This window comes from Equus quagga, chromosome 17 (assembly GCF_021613505.1).
Source record: "Equus quagga isolate Etosha38 chromosome 17, UCLA_HA_Equagga_1.0, whole genome shotgun sequence".
NCBI classification, from domain to species: domain Eukaryota; kingdom Metazoa; phylum Chordata; class Mammalia; order Perissodactyla; family Equidae; genus Equus; species Equus quagga.
This window is the reverse complement of record NC_060283.1, coordinates 29,297,979-29,315,239: the sequence shown is the minus strand read 5'-3', so window position 1 is coordinate 29,315,239 and position 17,261 is coordinate 29,297,979. Positions and strand designations below refer to the sequence as shown.

Below are 17,261 nucleotides of genomic sequence, written 5' to 3'. Positions count from 1 at the left end.
ATGTGCGCCTACTCCGTGCATGACTGTGCTGGGTACTGGGGACACAGTGGTGACGGAGACACACAGACCCTGCTGTCATGAAGCCCACAGGGAAGTTCCAAAATTCCAGAATCCTGGAAATTTCTGATTACCTAGGAGACCTTGGAGATAATAGTTTCTTGTAATTCTTTACCTGTTTGTGTCATAGACTTCTTTGAGAAACTAGTGAAACCCAGGGATACTGTCCCCACCAAAACACCCACACACATGCCCATGCATGTGTAAAAACACACACACACGATCTTGCGTACAATTTCACAGGTTTATGGACCCCTTAAAACCAACTCATGGATTCCAGGTTGAAAACCTCTTGTCACCCAGCTCCATCACTAGCCAGCTGTCTGGCTCCTCACTCACCTCCCGGTAAAGGGTGGGAAGATGGAGATAACAGCAAGTTGGGTAAAAATTACACGGTGCTCTACTCCCAGCAGATGTTGTTGGGATTTCCTACCACTTGGGAAATGACCGTTCGTCTCAGGCTCTGCAATCTAGGTGAAGGTTTGAAATGTGCTGGGGCGATTTTGCTAGAGAGACCTGTTTTCCTTGATCCGAGCCTTAGTGGAAAATATAGGCAAGATTAACAGTGTTATGGGTCAGCTATGGTTTATCCAAGTAAGAATTTGCTCAGAACCCTGCATAACTGGCAGCATAGCACAGAGATGAGAGCCCTGACTCTGGGCAAGCTACTACACCTCTTTGTGCCTTAGTTTCCTTGTCTCTAAAATGGGTTTGGCAATAGTGCCTACTTCACAGCATTTTTGTGAAAATGAAATTTTCTGAAGCATACAAGCCAACTCATAAGTTTGCAATCCCCATTGGCTCTAAATAAGTGTCAGACACCATGTCAAGTGTTTGACATACCTCCTCTCATTTAACAGTCCCACAAACCCTTGACAGGTTGGTGTTGTCATCCCACTGAGAAGGCTGAGCGTCAGAGAGGTTAAGGGACTAATTAGCTGTGTAACCTGGAGGGAGCGACAGTGTCAGAATTTGAACCCAGATTTGAGTCGGTCCAAACTAAGCTGAACTACCAACCTTCACACGAATTGAGTGCCAGACAGTAGTTAGATAGTAAAGACACCCTCTTGGAGAGCTCCTTTTGCTGATCTTCACCGGCAGACCTCTTGCCATGTGGGTGACGAGATCCCTGGGTGCTGGGCCCCATACGCCCTCTGTCCTCCTGGCAACTCTGTAGTAACTAGCCCCCTAACTGCGGGGGGCGGGGACGGCGCATTTCTCCCTCCAGGCTCCTCCCTGCATCTAAAATTGGCCTCAAACAGTTAATGTTGTCCATTGGGTCTCTCAGAGGGAGGGACTCAGGACAGTTTATTACATGATACAGGAGATTTATTGGAGACCAGAGGGCTCAACGGAAAACATTCTTGATTTATTTCCAGTTGGAAAGGCTTGTTTGAGAGATGCAATTGGCGATTTAATATTAGCCTCTTGAGTTACAGCAGACCCTGAACCACAGAGGCCTCTGTTTCTCAAGAGAGATGTACAGACGTCTGGGGAGTCCTGCCTCTCTCCAGGGTTGGCAGCGTGGCCAGTGCCATTGTCATAGATGCTGGTGCCCTACCCAGTGACCTGTAGTCCATGGCTACTCAAGCCCCAGCCTTATGCTAACTTTACCTGAACCTTGGGAATGCTCTCAGCTATATGTTGGGGAGGTTGAGAGGTCATAAACTTACTTAAATCGGGACTAGGGGTAGTAGCCTAGTGGCTGAGCCTGTGGACTTGTGGTGCCCAGACTGGCTGGGTTTGATCCCAGCTCCACCATTACCGGCTCTGTGAACCTAGACAGGTTTCTTCCCCTCCCTGTGCCTCAGTTTCTGTATCTGGAAAGTGGGGATAATAATATTACCTACCTCCTAGGGTTGTTGTAAAGTGCTTAGAAGGGGGCCTGGCATACACAGAATAAGTGCACAATATGTATTAGCTACTCGTGTGGCCGTTAGTATTATTAATACCCTTTGGGGTAATAATTTTGGTTTGAAGTGTTAAGGAGCCCTGTTGGAAAGTCTCCATAAATTATCAGGACTTAAAGAATGCACAGCCCTGAAGTCTTGATTCCTCTTAAGGCAAGAGGGGCTCGGAGGAGAGGACTGTGCACACTTGTGCGATAGTTGACCTGAAAGGAGGTTTTTGGCACCATCTTTGCAATTCTTAGATAGCCAGATGCCATCAGGAGTTAGGAGTTAGGAGTGGGACCTTTTTTATGAGATTAAGATAAATGTAAACTGGAATTTTCAGGTGGCTCAGAACTTCATCCATTCCTCAGCCCTTTGCTTATCCCTCCTATCCGTCAGGCCCTCTGGAAGGCTCGCAGTCTAGGAAGGGTGAAGCTTGAAGCTATCTGCTTCCTCCTCTCTTGGCTGACCACAAGCACACGCAACCACACACTCACTACTTGCATACATACATGAGGGCACACTCACGCAACACACGCATGTATTGCCTACAAAGTTACATTGGCTGCTGCACACGGAACTCAAGGAATTTTATGCAAATTCTCAGTCTGAGTTGGTTCCTTTTGCATTTGCATATTCTGCATGCCAGGTGACAAGCTAGAATTAATTTTAGTAAGACAGAAACTGCCAGTCAGCTCCAAACCACCGTCCAGGCCTCAGACTTTATTTTAACCTGGAGTGACAGCAGCTACCTGGCCCAGTGCCGGCAGGCAGTTCGCCTCTCCTGGCACCCGCTCAGGTCCCTCCCATCAGCCTCCCCTCCAAGAAGCTGATTGGGAAGCCGTGTTTGTCTTTTGTACGCCAGACAAGGAGAGCTCCCAGAAGGGCTGTCACCCAATGAAACAACTTCCCTTTGCTAAGATTGGCCAAGCGAGGCCAAAGCTGAAAAAATGTCAGTAAAAACAAACAGCGTTTCAGAAGAGCCTTTTGAGTCTTCCTCCTCTCTGCTCCTCTTGCTTCATCAGCCAAGTGTTGTATTAGTGGCTTCAGAAGGACACCATTAGGCTCCAAAATGAACTGATCACACAAAAACACATTTTGTCTATTTCACCTAGTTCTGATGCAAAACAACCACATGAGAATGATGCAAAGAAAAGAAAAGGAAACCAATTGATATTGGCTTATATCTTTTCAAAGCTCCATTTCTTGTTTCTTCTTTTACTATTTTCAGTCAAGAAAGACCCTACAGGAGTTTAACAGTTCTCTTATCGTCTCATCTGGCGTTTGCGAGACCCTGTTTTCTTGTGGTTGGAACCTGCTTCCTGCTCACAAAGGAGAAAGCAGTGTTGCGTGTACAGCTCAGTGATACTGCCCCTATCTTTGTCTTTAGGTGAGAGGTGTTTAGGTTTATCTCTCTCCTTGAGAGCGAAGACTAGCTCTAATGACTTGAGAGGATCCTAGGGCACACAGCAAAGTGGTTTGGAGCACGGATGTTGGTGTTAAACAGACCTGAGATGGAATTCCACTCTGCCACTTAATAGCTGGGCAACTTTGGGAAGGCGTTCAGTCTTTCTGAGCTTCAGTTTTTTCACCTATAAATAATCCATCCATACATACGTAGAACTCACCTCTCAGGGTTCTTGGGAGATGATGCAACACAACCCAAAGGTGCTGGTTCCCAGGGACCTGCGGGAAACGGCCTTCCCCCTCCGCTCCATTGCTGTCAACTCCGAAATGTGGAACAAAGCACCTGGGATTCAGGAAGGCAGCCCCAGGCTCTGGACAGAAATTCTCGCTTCCTTGGGCAACTCACTTCTCTCAGCCTCAGTTTTCTCAGTGATAAATAAGCAGAATCTTCCTGGCTACGTCTGGACCTGCACGAGTGACAGACAGGGTCTGAGTGAAAGCCAATTCTGTCTGAATGCAGGCCTGGTTCATAACTAACAGAGCGGCGCCTGGCCTGGCACGTGGGCTGCCACGTCGTGGGCCCAGAGTAAGCGTCAGTAAGCTTCCGTGGAGAAGGATGGGCTTTGAGGCTCCTGGAAGAGCTCAGGAGGAATCCTGCTTCACCAGGACAGTTTCAATGACTCAACCTTTCTGTGTTGGTTTCCTCCGGTGCAAACCGGAGATGATATAGTCCCAGAAGAATAATGAGCTTTCAGTTAAGGTCTGTGACGTCTTTTGAGATTGTCACACAGAATCAGGTAGAACCAGATGATTTTTCAGCTCCTTCCTGAGATTTCAGATTAATGTCTGTGAAACTCACATGTTCTTGGATTAAATCATTCTTTAACCAGTTGATAGTATTTGGGCTTCATTTTGAATGCCATTAAATTTGGGGGAACAAATTTTGAGGGTCTTGGATCTATCTGTCAATATGTTGAAAGTGTGATTTTGAGGAAATTTCAGAGTCATGTATTCATTCAACAAATATTTGTTGAGCATCTACTCTCCGTCAGCCGCTGTTGTGAGGGCTAGAGAAATAGCTGCAAATGAGCAAAAGACTCTTGCTTTTCTGGAGCTTCCATCACAGAAAGGGCAAATGGTTAATAACTAAATGTACAAATAAATGAACAAGTTCCTGTGAAGACACAGAAGCAGCGTGAGATGAGGGAGATGCTGTCTGTTGGACTGAGAGTGTTCAGGAAAGGACTGTAAGATGAGGTGATGAGCAGTTGAAAGGCGAAACTGTGGTGATCTGAGGATGGAACATTCTAGACAGAGGGGAGGGCAGACACAGACGTTTGAAGGCCGGAAGGAGCTCAGTTCCAAAGGAACGGAGGGAAAGCTTGGTGCCTGGTGCAGAGTGAGCTACGTAAAGGTTAGAGAAGGGGACAGGAGCCAGATCACGCAGGTCTTATCAGCCACGTTAAGGAAGCTATTCCGGGTGTAGCCAGAAGCCGCTGAAAGTCGTGTGCGCGGGAGCAACACCAGGGGATTGTGGTGAAATGCTCGTAATGTAAGATTCAGTGGAAAAAAGGCTCCCAAATCTAAAACTGTATTTTCAGGACCATTTTAACTATGTAAGCGTGTATACACACACACACACACACACACATTCAGAACACAAACTGAAAGAAGATACGGCAAAACATTTAATTAAAAAGGTTTGCGATAGCTTTCTTAGTGGTGAACTTACTTTCCCTTCGCTTCTTCCCTGAATTTTGTCAGTTTTCCACAAGTCTGTATTACTTGGATAATCAGAAATAAATCCTATACTTTTTAGAAACTTGTCGTGGACCATTGCTGGAGAACACGTCAGCCTGACGCTGTGTATTCAGTCTGATCTCAGATTCCAGCCGACTGTAGTGGGGCTTTGAAATGCTGGTGTGACTGTTGAAGGCTCTGGCCAATAGAGACATTTTTTAATGAGTCTTTTTAATGAAGCTACCCTAAAACAAACTTCTTACCCTTCCCGAATTACTTATGTGAAAGACTCTAACACTTCTGCTTCATCCCGTAGATTTGAACATAACCTGCCGATACGCAGGGGTATTCCATGTGGAGAAAAATGGCCGCTACAGCATCTCGCGGACGGAGGCCGCGGACCTGTGCAAGGCTTTCAACAGCACCCTGCCCACCATGGCCCAGATGCAGAAAGCACTGAACATTGGCTTTGAGACCTGCAGGTAAGAGCCAGCACCCGCTGCAGAAAGCTGGCTGCCTGGTCTAGCTGGGTGGGGCTTGGCACTGGGAAAGCTGCTCCCTGACAGCAGAGGGGGTGGCTGCCTGGATGGTCGGCCCCAGCTATTACTTTGGCCGAGGCAATCTGGAACCCCTGTGACAGCTGGAATTTAAAGCCAGCTAAAGACACCTTTGTGAGTCATGGCGGGGTTGCCCAGAGGAGGCCACTAAGGGCCGTCGATTGGAACCCTCCTCTTGCCTGAAAGGCTCCCCAGCGCTCTCCAGCTCTGAAGAAGCGTGCAGTAGCGTCCTGGGAACCACAGGAGGATGGAAACCAAATGACAGTGTTTCCAATAAATATGTGCCTGCTGGAGTCTTGGCCCTGCAGACTCGGCTCAAAGCAGATTTTTCAAACAACTCGCTCCCTCTTTTATTTCTCTTCTATATTGCTGTGGTTTGGGAGGGTAAATAAAAGACCATGAAAGTTATTAAAGTATATTATTACAAGTGATTGGGAAGCAATCGGAGGGAGCGGGGAAGGCCTCCTCAGCTGCCTCTTACCTGATGTCGCAGTGCTCTGTGGAGCCCTCGGCAGTCCTTCTGCTCCAGGACAATCACAGCAGACAGCAGCCTTTTCTTTAAATTCCTGACACCCTGTGGCCGGTGGTGCACATTAAGAGCCAGCGCCGTGGGGCAGTGAGGCCCGCGGTGGAGGGTCTAGGCTTGGTTTGTTTTCATTAGAAGGGCTCTGGGTGGTCTGAAGGACCGCCCTGCAGTGACCACCCCAGTCTGCTGCCCTCCTCTGTGCTCTCGCCATGCTGTGTCGTCAGGCACCGTGGTTCCGCTTCTCTTCCACACACCTGCACACAGACACGGACCGCTTTCTCAAAGTGGAGCTGCAGAACTCTTCAAGGAAACCACTGAGTGTAAGGTCAGCATATCTCTCCCCTGGCCTTGGTTACGGGACAAGGCACCCACATGGTGAGTGGTGGCGGACGCTTGCTGGAAAGAGGGAAAATCTTACTCTAAAATTGCACTGTCGCATGTGGTAGCCACCAGCCACAGGTGGCGATTTACACTTAGTCAAAATTAAATAAAATTAAAACTTCAGTTCTTCAGGGGCACTAGCTACATTTCAAGTGCTCCATTAGCCACAAATGGCTACTGTATTGGACAAGATGGATTACAGAACATTTCCATTATCACAGAAAGTTCCATTGAGAAGCACTGCTCTGGAACTAAGAGCGGATGGACGCAGCCCTCTGTGTGTCCAGACGCAGCCTGGGAGAGTAGGAAAACAGCAGGCAAAGGCAGAGAGCTCTGGTAGGTATGGAGCCAGACCTGCAGGCTGCGGTGAAGGAAGGCCAGTCAGCAGACCCATTCATTCTCTTCCCAAGGCAAGGTGTTTAAATACAGCCCTGACCAGGCCAGCAGCCTAGAAAGTGGATTTAGCAAGCTGGATTTTTATTGTGAAAGGCAGGTACGTCATGCTTCTGAAATACAGAGATGTTCTCATATGCTGCAAAGAAGGCAGGTTCTTCCCACTCCCCATGGCTGATCAGTGAGCACTGAGTGCTGGGGTCCCTGCTGCCCACTGGCCCGTAGCCCCCACTTCCTCCTCAGACCTGGGTCGACTGCATCACTCCGCTGACGGATGAAGCAACTGCGGCTTGGAGAGGTCCTGCAGCTCGCCCCGGGGCCACGTTACTTGCACAGGGAGGAGTCCACAGTCTGCGCTGTTTCATCTGATCCCAGGGCAAGATTTTAATGACCAAGCTCTCCGGAAGGACTGAGAGCAAACAGGAGGTGGAAGTGTGCCACGTGCATTTGCCCAGTAGTTCTTTCCTCCTGGAAGAGCAACCTACTCATGCAATATGCACGCTGATAAATTTTAGTAGCCTCAACTCATGTACGGCGCAACACATAAATGTGGCGGCCCACACGATGTGGCAAAACTGAGAATAACTTACAAAAGGAATGTGGATTCTAAGATGTCGATATATAGACTTGCCGAGTGTGATGGGGGTCGGGTGGGGTGTAGGCTCACCAGGGAGTATTATTATTTAAAAAGAAGAAAAAAGAAAAACTGTGCCAGAGAAATCTATCGTTCCACCCATAGCTGGTTTTCAGTGTTGCAAAACTCCTTTCCGTCATTTCCCTCCGGTGGCGGTGGATCCGATATCTGCCCAGGATGGAGGGCGGTATCAGAGGCTGTCAGAGCCTTAGCAGCTGCGCTCTTCTGTCTGCCCCACCCAGATTAGTAGCACTTCTCAGCTATATGGAAACTTATTAACATTTAATTGCATCCCTCCCACCCCCAACAAGCTAAGGAGCCTCTGGAGAAACCAGTCTCTCCATGCAGACGAAGAGTTAGTCATAGGAGCTGCAATTGCAACAGAGACCTGATGACTTCTATGTGCTCAGAGATTTCAAACTCACAGCCATGTCTGTGGATCCCGCGGGGCGATGCTGCGCTGGGTACTGTGGCCCCAGGCAGGAGAGACTGAAGGGTCCACGCTGTGCATTCAGCCAACGCTGCATTTTCAAACGCTCGCTGGATTTACCTTCTCTCTCTCCGCCCTGCCTCTGCCACCAGCCCTTCCCTTGCAAATGGTATTTCCTCAGCCCACATCTAATTTTTTGAGGCATTTTCTATTCAGGAGAAATTGTGCAGTGAGTAAGAATTTGGCCACTGTGATGCTGACAAAAAGGGCTGGGTGTTGTCTGTTGTCTACTTTCGCATTTTGTCTAATGTTGCGTCGCTATCTGTTCATTTAATCACTATTACTCCCATTTTAGTGACAGTCACTTGACTTCCACTGGCAATGGAATTATGCCGGGGATGCTCAGGAGGCAAAATGTGCTTGTCTCTGGCATATAAACAAGGCTTCGTTCTTAGAGTAATGGAGTCTGGAGTAAGGGCATCACCGGGAAAGATGAGACCAGAAGAGAAGGGCAGCGGTGAGAAATCAGGAGGGTTTGACATTTGCGGACTGTAACCAAGAGCCGCCTGGCCCTGGCTTATGGGAGCTGGTGGCTTTATGTATTTTCTGAAAAACGCGAAGGTAATGGGGAGCCAGAGGGAATCTCCCATTATCAGGTGCTCATTCTTCTCGCTTCCTGACTCGGGCTGCTGTCTGCTTGTGCAGATTCACTTGACACTGCTGATCACAGATTTTATTCGAAACGAATGTTTTCTTTCATGAGCCTTTTTAAAAAAAAAAAAAAAAAGCTCCTTGTAGAGCTCTAAATAAAATGACTTTGTCCCTGTCAGCCTTGCAGATCCCTTCCCCTCTCTGTCTGCTGTTGTTTTGGGATGTCACATAATTCAGTGGTCGAACCTCTAGCATCCTGGGGGTGAACTGAATGGGGCGTTGCACCGTGTGGGACGTCACTCCATGGGGTGTGATGAAATCCCTGTCAGAGCCTTGTGGGGGGTAACCTCTAGGTTTTCTTTTGCAGGTACGGGTTCATAGAAGGGCACGTGGTCATCCCCCGGATCCACCCCAACTCCATCTGTGCCGCCAACAACACGGGCGTGTACATCCTCACGTCCAACACCTCCCAGTACGACACCTATTGCTTCAATGCCTCAGGTTGGTTCTGAGCCGGGGGTCTCTGCGTTGCGCTTGCTTTTGGCGTGGAAGCCTTTGGCAGCGTGGCCGACAGGGCCCGGTCCTGCTTAAATGGAACTTCCCGTGGCACATAGTCACCGAACGGCTCTGCAGCAGAGACGAGATTTCTGCCCCCAGGGTGCTTACCTGCTGAGTCGGGGAGGCCAACAGTAAACAAATAAACACTTTATCTGAAGTCAGAGTGACAAGCACTATAGGAAAGCAAGCAGAGCAAGAGGCTGCCAGGTGCTGGGGCTGCCTTTGTTCTGAGACGGCAGTTGGGGAGGATGCGTCTGAGGAGCACGTTTGCAAGCGCCCTGACTGAGGTGAGGGGAAAGATGGCCAGCCAGAGCCGGGCTGCAGGCCATCGTTCTGCCGGTGTGCCAGGCAGCTCTGAGGACGGCGGGCAGAGAGGACCATGTGGTCAGAGAGGGAGCAGGGGCCAGAGCACGCAGGGCCTTGTGGGCCGTGGTGGAGAGTTTGGATTCCATTCTGTGTGCTGGGGAGTCATTGCAGGTTTGAACAGAGGGGTGACAGGAATCTACTGATGGCACTGGAGTACAAGCCAAACGGCTCAGCTTCAAGGTATTTAGGATGTGCTGGGGTGGGAGGGAGGGCTCGGAGGCCTTTGACCTTCTTGAGTGTCCTTACCCAACAACTGAGAACCCACAACCAGAGAATAAGAAAAGCAAGTTGAAACGTGCACTCAGGGCTGCTGGCCAACTCCCTTCCCTATCTTGGGGACTTACTTCCAACCGCTGTCCCAGAAACTTACTCCAACTTCTCAAATTCAGTAAAAGTAAAGAATTCTATGCATCACGAAACTTGAGGGTCCTTTGAGAAAAGTCGGACCCATAAATGTCAAATTTTTGAATGCTAACAATCAAATGTTTTACTTTTCAAACTGGGCCTTCTGTTCCCCCTAAAGGTTTGAGATTGTGTGAAGGGGAGGATGAAGCCACAGGTAAACTTGACACGTCTTCCTGGCATGTCAGTTTTCCTTTAAGATGGGAAGGGCGTGTTATATTAGCTGGAAAGTGACTCAAGACATTATCTGTATGAGACACACAAAGATATGATTATATAATGACTTAAGGCGCTTTTTTTTTTGGCAAGGAAGATTCGCCCTGAGCTAACATCTGTGCCAGTCTTCCTCTATTTTGTATGTGGGACACTGCCACAGCATGGCCGCTGAGTGGAGTAGGTCCACACCTGGGATCTGAACCCGTGAACCCCAGGCCGCTGAAGTGGAATTCGGGGAACTTTAACTACTCGGCCACGGGGCCAGCCCCCAAGGCATTGTTTTTATGAGATAAACATATTGTATATGGTAGAAGACTATAAAATCTGTGTGGATTTTTAAGCTAGAGTGGGGACATCAAAGAAATTGTGAGATTACAGCAACAGCTTTGGGGTACCACCACACCCACCCACTGTGGCGTGAGCAGCAAGGATCTGAGTGGGGATTTGGAGGAGAAACCTAGAGTTTAGGAGAAAGAGAAGTGTCAGGGCTGCTTAGCTGGAATGGAGTGTGTGAAGCCAATAAATTATACACGCAAGTCACCAAACCTGTGGAGGGACTCTCAAAATAAGGAGACTGTCGAATGCTTACTTCTCCCTGTCATGTGAGCAAAGAACACAAATGGAGTTTGACCAAAAGGAGGAGAGACCAACTGAGGTTGAACAGTACATGGCCAATACCCACACCCGGGATGTGCCTTCTAATGACATTATAAGGGGAAAACCCACATGCAAGTCAACAGAAATAGACACCGAGCAACATGTGGTCCAGCCAGCTCCTCTCAGTGCCAGAGGTCAAGGAAGACTTTGTGCTTTAGATGAAGGGGTTGGTCACATGGCAAATGGCTAGCTTGAGACCGCACGCTCTTGAATGTCTCTGGATACTGACTGTTGTGTCTCCCGTTGAGTCTTGTCGAGTGAATGGATGCAATAAATTATGTTGTTGCATATCCACATTGTCTCACCTGTTTTACGAGTTGGTATCACTTGCTGGAAAGAACGTTAACTCCTGAAGGTAGAAGCTCACACTGCTTTGTTGCCCGGACTTGAAGCCAACTAGGCAAGTCACTGCTGAGACTTTTCTCCCCGCCCTTATTTTTGCCCATAAGGTTGGGCCTATCCTCATAGAAGGGAGTGAATAGTGCTAATTAACTTTCCTCTTCTTCAGGGAGGTTAGTTCAGTTGAAAAGATTGAGAAGTCCTGGGGGTGTATTGCATACCAAAATGGCTGCGTTAGAGGAGTAAACTTCGAAGTGATGTTTTTCTTTTTCTCTGTTCTAAATGTACTCAATGTGGATAGGCTGCTTCTATAAGTTTTTTTTAAGTTTTAAAAAGAGTATTTATTGATCAACTGTATCCACTCAGTACTGTGCTGGGCAGAGTAGGGTGAGAAAGAACCGGAGGCCGTATTTCTTGTCTTGGGAGTTAAGAATCTTGTTAAAGCAATAAGACCAAAAAAAAAAAAGAAAAAAGAAAAAAGGAGCTGGAGAAGAACATATGTCTAAGGATAAACAGATTCTGGGTGCCTTGGTTTGGAATCAGATGATGGGGTATTGAGTGAGCTACTGAGCTTGATACTGTCTGCTACATGCAAAGGCTCTCACTGGAAAGATCCCTGAATCTAGCTTAGCCTGAGACCCACGAGCAGGTGGTCAGGTCCCAATGATGTGATCCCCCCCCAACTGGCTACCGGGACCAGAGCCAGCTCCATCTTAGCAGATAGTTTCTGATGCTTACGGTTTCAGGGTATTTTCGTAAAACATGGCCCATGGTTTACAAATGAAAATAAAGCAGACCCTGAAGATTTTGATTGCCTCATGTCTCAGCAGTACTGCCCAGCAGGGGCCCGGTGGCTTCTGTGTTAACAACACAGAGAACTGACTGGTTCATTCTTTAGGTTTGCTCTCAGTGTTTCATTCTCTTCCGAAGGTAGAATTTAGGGGAAGAGACTACCTTCATTTGTTTGTTCATTCACTCGTTTTCTCAACAAATATTTCCTGGCTACCTAGAATGTGTCAGGCATTGAAGAAGGGGCCTTTCTATTTGGCATGACTGATTGGCTAGACTGAAGAGTTCAAGTTTGTCTTGGCCGCTTTGGTGCCGTGGAGCCGAGAATGCGGCTCACTAGGAAGCCCATCCCAGAATCTTTCCAACAAGCCCTTGAGTTCAGGAAGACCTCCCCAGGCTTGATCTGCCAGCAGCACGACGCTCGTTAAATGGGATGAAAGGCTGTCTGTTGAGGTTCTGCTATGTGACATGGGAGCATGGATGTATTCACTACTCATTTAGGTCACCGTCCTTCTTAGTATGCTTGCCAGATTGGATGTTCTTTACAAAAGTTAAGGTGAATTGGAGCATGAAGGGAGACCATGTGAACAAATGCTCTAATCATTTACAAAACTTAGTGTTTTGGGCATCATGCCCCGTTCTGTTACAACTCAACTCCTGGAAACGCCCAGTACGCTACTGTTGTCTGCAGTTGTGTTTGAATTTGGGGGAGACTCTTCCATCCCTGCCACTAAGAAGCAATAATCCAAAGTCTGTTTCTGGGTTTGTGCAGCATGATATCAGAAGCATCTCTCAGGTCAGGGAAGTTTCTGGTCGTGTCCCCGAGACAGAATAAATATTCTTCAAGATCTCCCAGGTTGGCTGTACGCCCTGATTTTCAAATAGAGGAATCATTGGGAAAACGTTTTTTTGAAAACTGTAAACATCACAAGAAATATTAATTATTATTGCCCCCATGACCTTGTGAACTCCTCAAAAGCAGGGGCAGCAACATGTTCAGTTTTCACTCCTTTTTCATTTTGTGATCTGGCATATGTGTTGAGTAAACCCTTAAAATGAATAAATGAACTGATGTATCTGAAACTTCCTTTAATTATTTCTTATGACGTTGCCATCCAGGGTTTATCTGATTGCTTCTTGACCTGTTTATATTTGCAGACCTTTTGGGGGTTAACATCTTAGGTCTGCTTACAGGAAGAATGGACCTTTGGAAAATTATATTGTTAACTTTTTGCTTTTTCATTCATCAACAAACATTTATTGAGTGCCTCTCTGTTTCCATCACGTTTAAATGTTCTGACCAAGACAGATAAGGTTACAAGTCATCTTGTGGAGCTTACATATTTTATAGAGGTGGGTGGGCAGCAGGGGGTAGGGGCTGGGAGATGTGCCGTGAATAGCCACCAAGTAAAATGAACAAGATAATTTTAGATAGTGGTAAGCCTGAAGAAGAACCGAGAGCAGGATGACACGTGATGGTGATGGGTGTGGGGAGTGGTGGGGGGTGGTTTGGGTTGGATGGTGAGGAATGGCCTTACCGAGGAGGCGACTTTCTCTTTGAAGAGTCTCTCTTCTGAGAAATGTTTTAATCAGGCTTCGCAGGAATGGCTTTTCCTAACACCTGCTTTTCTCTAGTTGAATACATAAAGCTGCCAGTTAGTTTCACTATGAGGCCGAAGAAATAGGCAGGTAAAGGCCATCCTCTTGATCTGTGGGAAAAGATGCTCCTAGGAACTGGGATGCAACCGAAACCTGTTTTGTTCAACTTGTATTTTTGTCCAGTGTTCTGAAAGCCCAGTGATTTATGGCAGGACACTTAATATATACTTGTGATAACAGCCTTGCTTGTGATAACATTCTGCCTGCATCCATGCATCCATCTGTCTATCCATCCATCCTTCTATCCATCCATTTATTTCTTCCTTCCTCTTTGCCAAGAAGAAACTCTGTAGAAACCAATCTAACAAATAAATTTCCACTTAACCTAAAACTCACACACAGAGTGTAAAAGTAGATCCAACCTTCCTGTAACAGCAAAGCCAGTTTCAAGCTCTTTGAGTTTTTAGAGCTCAAAACAAGGTCTAGCTACCGAATAGAGCGTTTGGTCACGAGTGGAACAGTTTGCTGAGACGTTCTGCAGTCTTGTAGGACTCAAGGAGGGCAGGTGGGGTGGAACTTTCAGGACTTCCTTTCTGGGGCTTTATTTACATGGTGCTGCTCTGAGGGCTACTAGTAACGTCTGCGGGTGGCAGGCAGGCCCAAGGCGCAGTCAGAAATCTTTACTCCTGCAAAGGGGGGAATTAGAACGTAAATGAAGGACAAAAGCAAAAGAAGCCAGAGGTGCCCATGGTGAGATGTAGCGAAACGGCAGCCTCAGGAGATGTTCTGAGTGCCGAGACCAGAGGCGGACCCCCGCAGAGAATCCAGGCTGAGGAGCAGCTTATACGAAGTAGGCATCTAAAGAGATTCGTTAATAAATTAATTATTACATTAAGAAAAAGGCTAGAGATAAGTTTGTTTTTAAATATTTCTATCAAGTAAGTTCTTTGTAGATTATATTGATCTTCAGATTCTCATGCTGTTCCTGTTGATAAACATTTGATTTTATGTCTGCCATGTTTTTCCATCATTTCTGTAGGTTATTGAGATTACGCATGATTTTCTCATTATAGTTCATACATTTCTTTATTTTAAAAAAGTTTTACAATGTTCCCACATTACTTTTGTAATAAAAAATTAAGAAGGTAATTTCTCATGTATGCTTCGTCAGAGAAGGACCACGTCTGTCTTACTCACCATTGTATTCCCAGCCTTCCACGACGCCTGACATAAAGCATGTGTATGTGTTAATGAATGAATTTGTTGGGGTGGGTAAGGGAACAAGTAAGCTTCTAGAAATATATGAAGCTAAATAAATATGGAAAATGCAACACAAAGCTCAGAGAAGTTCCTAGAAGACATAACCAAGTTTCAGAAAAAGAAAATTATTTGGGATGTTATAAGTTTGGGATATGTAAGTCCTAACTAAATAATAGAAATTATTTTGCTCACATCTTTTAAGAAATCTCATGCCTTCTTTTCTTTTCTGCTCCATAGCTCCGCCCGAAGAAGACTGCACCTCGGTCACAGACCTGCCCAACGCCTTCGAGGGACCCATCACCATAAGTACGTGCCTCTTCTCGCCTCGAAGGGACGGGCGCATTTTCCGTCTCATGTTTGAATGAACCCCAGTCACTCCCCCAAGGCTAGGGGCGATGGGCTACGATTCACTCTTTCTCCCCGCTCTCCTGTGACGGCCTGAAACGGCTCTCTGGTTTACCCCAACACATTGCTCCTCAAACTTCAGGCATTTGAAGACCACTTTCACATTTTTAGGGGGCATATCTATATACACAGCCCTATCATTTACTTGATATTTTTCACTTCATTCACCCATTATTTTCTACTTAAAATACATTTATTTTAGAAAAAGAAACGGCACATGAAAAGCCGGCACCCCTTGTCATACAAAACAACCTTAAGAATAAATTTAAATGTAAGAAAAATTAACTAACGTCCTTAAATTCCAGCTCCTGAAAAGGCTCTGATAGAAGGGCATTCGTAAGTGTTGGTAGGGGCATTTCAGCCTCCCAATTTTTCTATTTGATTTAACTGAAGTGTTGAAAGGTAATTTTGAAGGGTATAAACTTGCTGATATATGTTTCAACATTGTTTCTGCCACATCCATCTGAAATCATCTCAATTACCCACAGAAGTGGGTATCGGCCCTGTAGAAAACAGAATATCTCAACCAGAACGCTCAAATAGGTCAACCTCTTGACCTGATCCTGTTGCCTCTGAGCTCGTTTCTTTGAGAAGTATGCCACAGTGTTGGGCGGCCCAATTTCTCCATCCTAAGAAGCAGACCCCTCAGTGTGCATGGGTGGTGGTGGTGGCAGGGGATGAGAATATGCCTGGACCACACGATCCAGCACCCACTGTTATGCAAGGAATTGTCCCTGGCCTGTGCCTTGCAAAAGAGAGGAGAGACCTGCAGTGTGAGATGTGCTGTCTCAGTCAGGTCTGATCTGAATCTTAGAGGAACGACTTATTCTTTCTGAGCCTCTGTTTTCTCATCTGGGTAATGGAACGACTTCTGAGAATTGTCACGGAAATTCAGAAAGATAAAATGTCTAATGCATGCCTGGCCCCGAGTTGTTACTCAATGAATGCTCCACTTCCTTGGTCCCCACAGATCTCTTTTCAAGTCCAGACCTGTACAAATTTGGTCATATTTCCTTATCAGGTCTCACCCACAGAGATTATCAGGATGATTGAGACTTTGTTTTTTAATTTATGTTTTATTAACAGTTCCACTGGGCAAGCTAGATAGACATAAGAAATATTTAGTCCTACCAAGACAATATAGCAGAAAAATTTCAGCTAAATGCACACTTATGTAGTGGCTGGCCCAGACGTGAAGGCAGCAAATACTTTTAGGGAGGAACACTGAACAAACTCCTTCCAGCTTTTCCCTCTTGTCTGTTCTAACCATCTCCTTGTTTAAAGCAAAGATTTTGATCTTTCTATGCATCCATGCCTGTTCATTTCAAGGGTGAATTTCTGAGGATGGCAGAGCCTCTGTCAATATTTAGGCATTCTGATTTCCTAGCCGGAAATAAGGGTTTGCCTAAACTGACAAAATTTGCTCCTTAAAAAGAAAATCTAATTCTTCATGGATTTGTCCATGTATCTTCCCTGCAGAGGCTACTTTTTGTCTTCTACTTTAAATTTTTTCTGAAAATAGATGGAATTAGTAGCAACAAATTTTACGTGTACTTCAGAAGGGAGAGGAGGGAACAGGCAGGAGAATTTTCATTTATTGAGCACCAACTATATCTTGAAAACTATGCTGAGCACTTTACAGTGTCTCATATAGTGCTCGTAACAGGAGGGAGTATTATTCCCATTTTACAGATGACAAAACTGAAGCTCAGTGGGCTACCTTGTCCAGAGCCACACGAAGCTGGCATTCAAACATGGACACTTCCCGACACCTCCTCTTTCCCCTCCCCATTTCCAGGGCGCGTGGGTGGGCAGAGAAGGGCGCATTTTCTTAGTGCCTCAGCCATTCTGTCACCCAACTAAATAGGTAGTTAGGTGTGTTTTTCTTAATAAAAAGGAAAAAATAGCTTTGAAGTCACTGTTTTATATGATACTCCACAGTCTTTCCTGTACTCAGAGAATGTCAGCTGTCCAGTTCTGAAAGTGCCTTCTCTCTCTCCTA

The 17,261-nt window shown here is 46.4% G+C and overlaps 1 protein-coding gene across 9 annotated transcripts in view; it reads left to right on the top strand.

Annotated features, from left to right (window-relative positions):
• Nucleotides 1-17,261, top strand: part of CD44 (CD44 molecule (Indian blood group)) — an 84,114-nt gene that overhangs the window by 29,276 nt on the left and 37,577 nt on the right. For all 9 annotated transcript variants that reach the window (XM_046644457.1, XM_046644456.1, XM_046644454.1 and 6 more), the window contains exons 2-4: nt 5,413-5,578; nt 9,036-9,169; nt 15,092-15,160. In XM_046644457.1, coding sequence (XP_046500413.1) covers nt 5,413-5,578; nt 9,036-9,169; nt 15,092-15,160 — 369 coding nt within the window. The remainder of the gene's footprint in view (nt 1-5,412; nt 5,579-9,035; nt 9,170-15,091; nt 15,161-17,261) is intronic.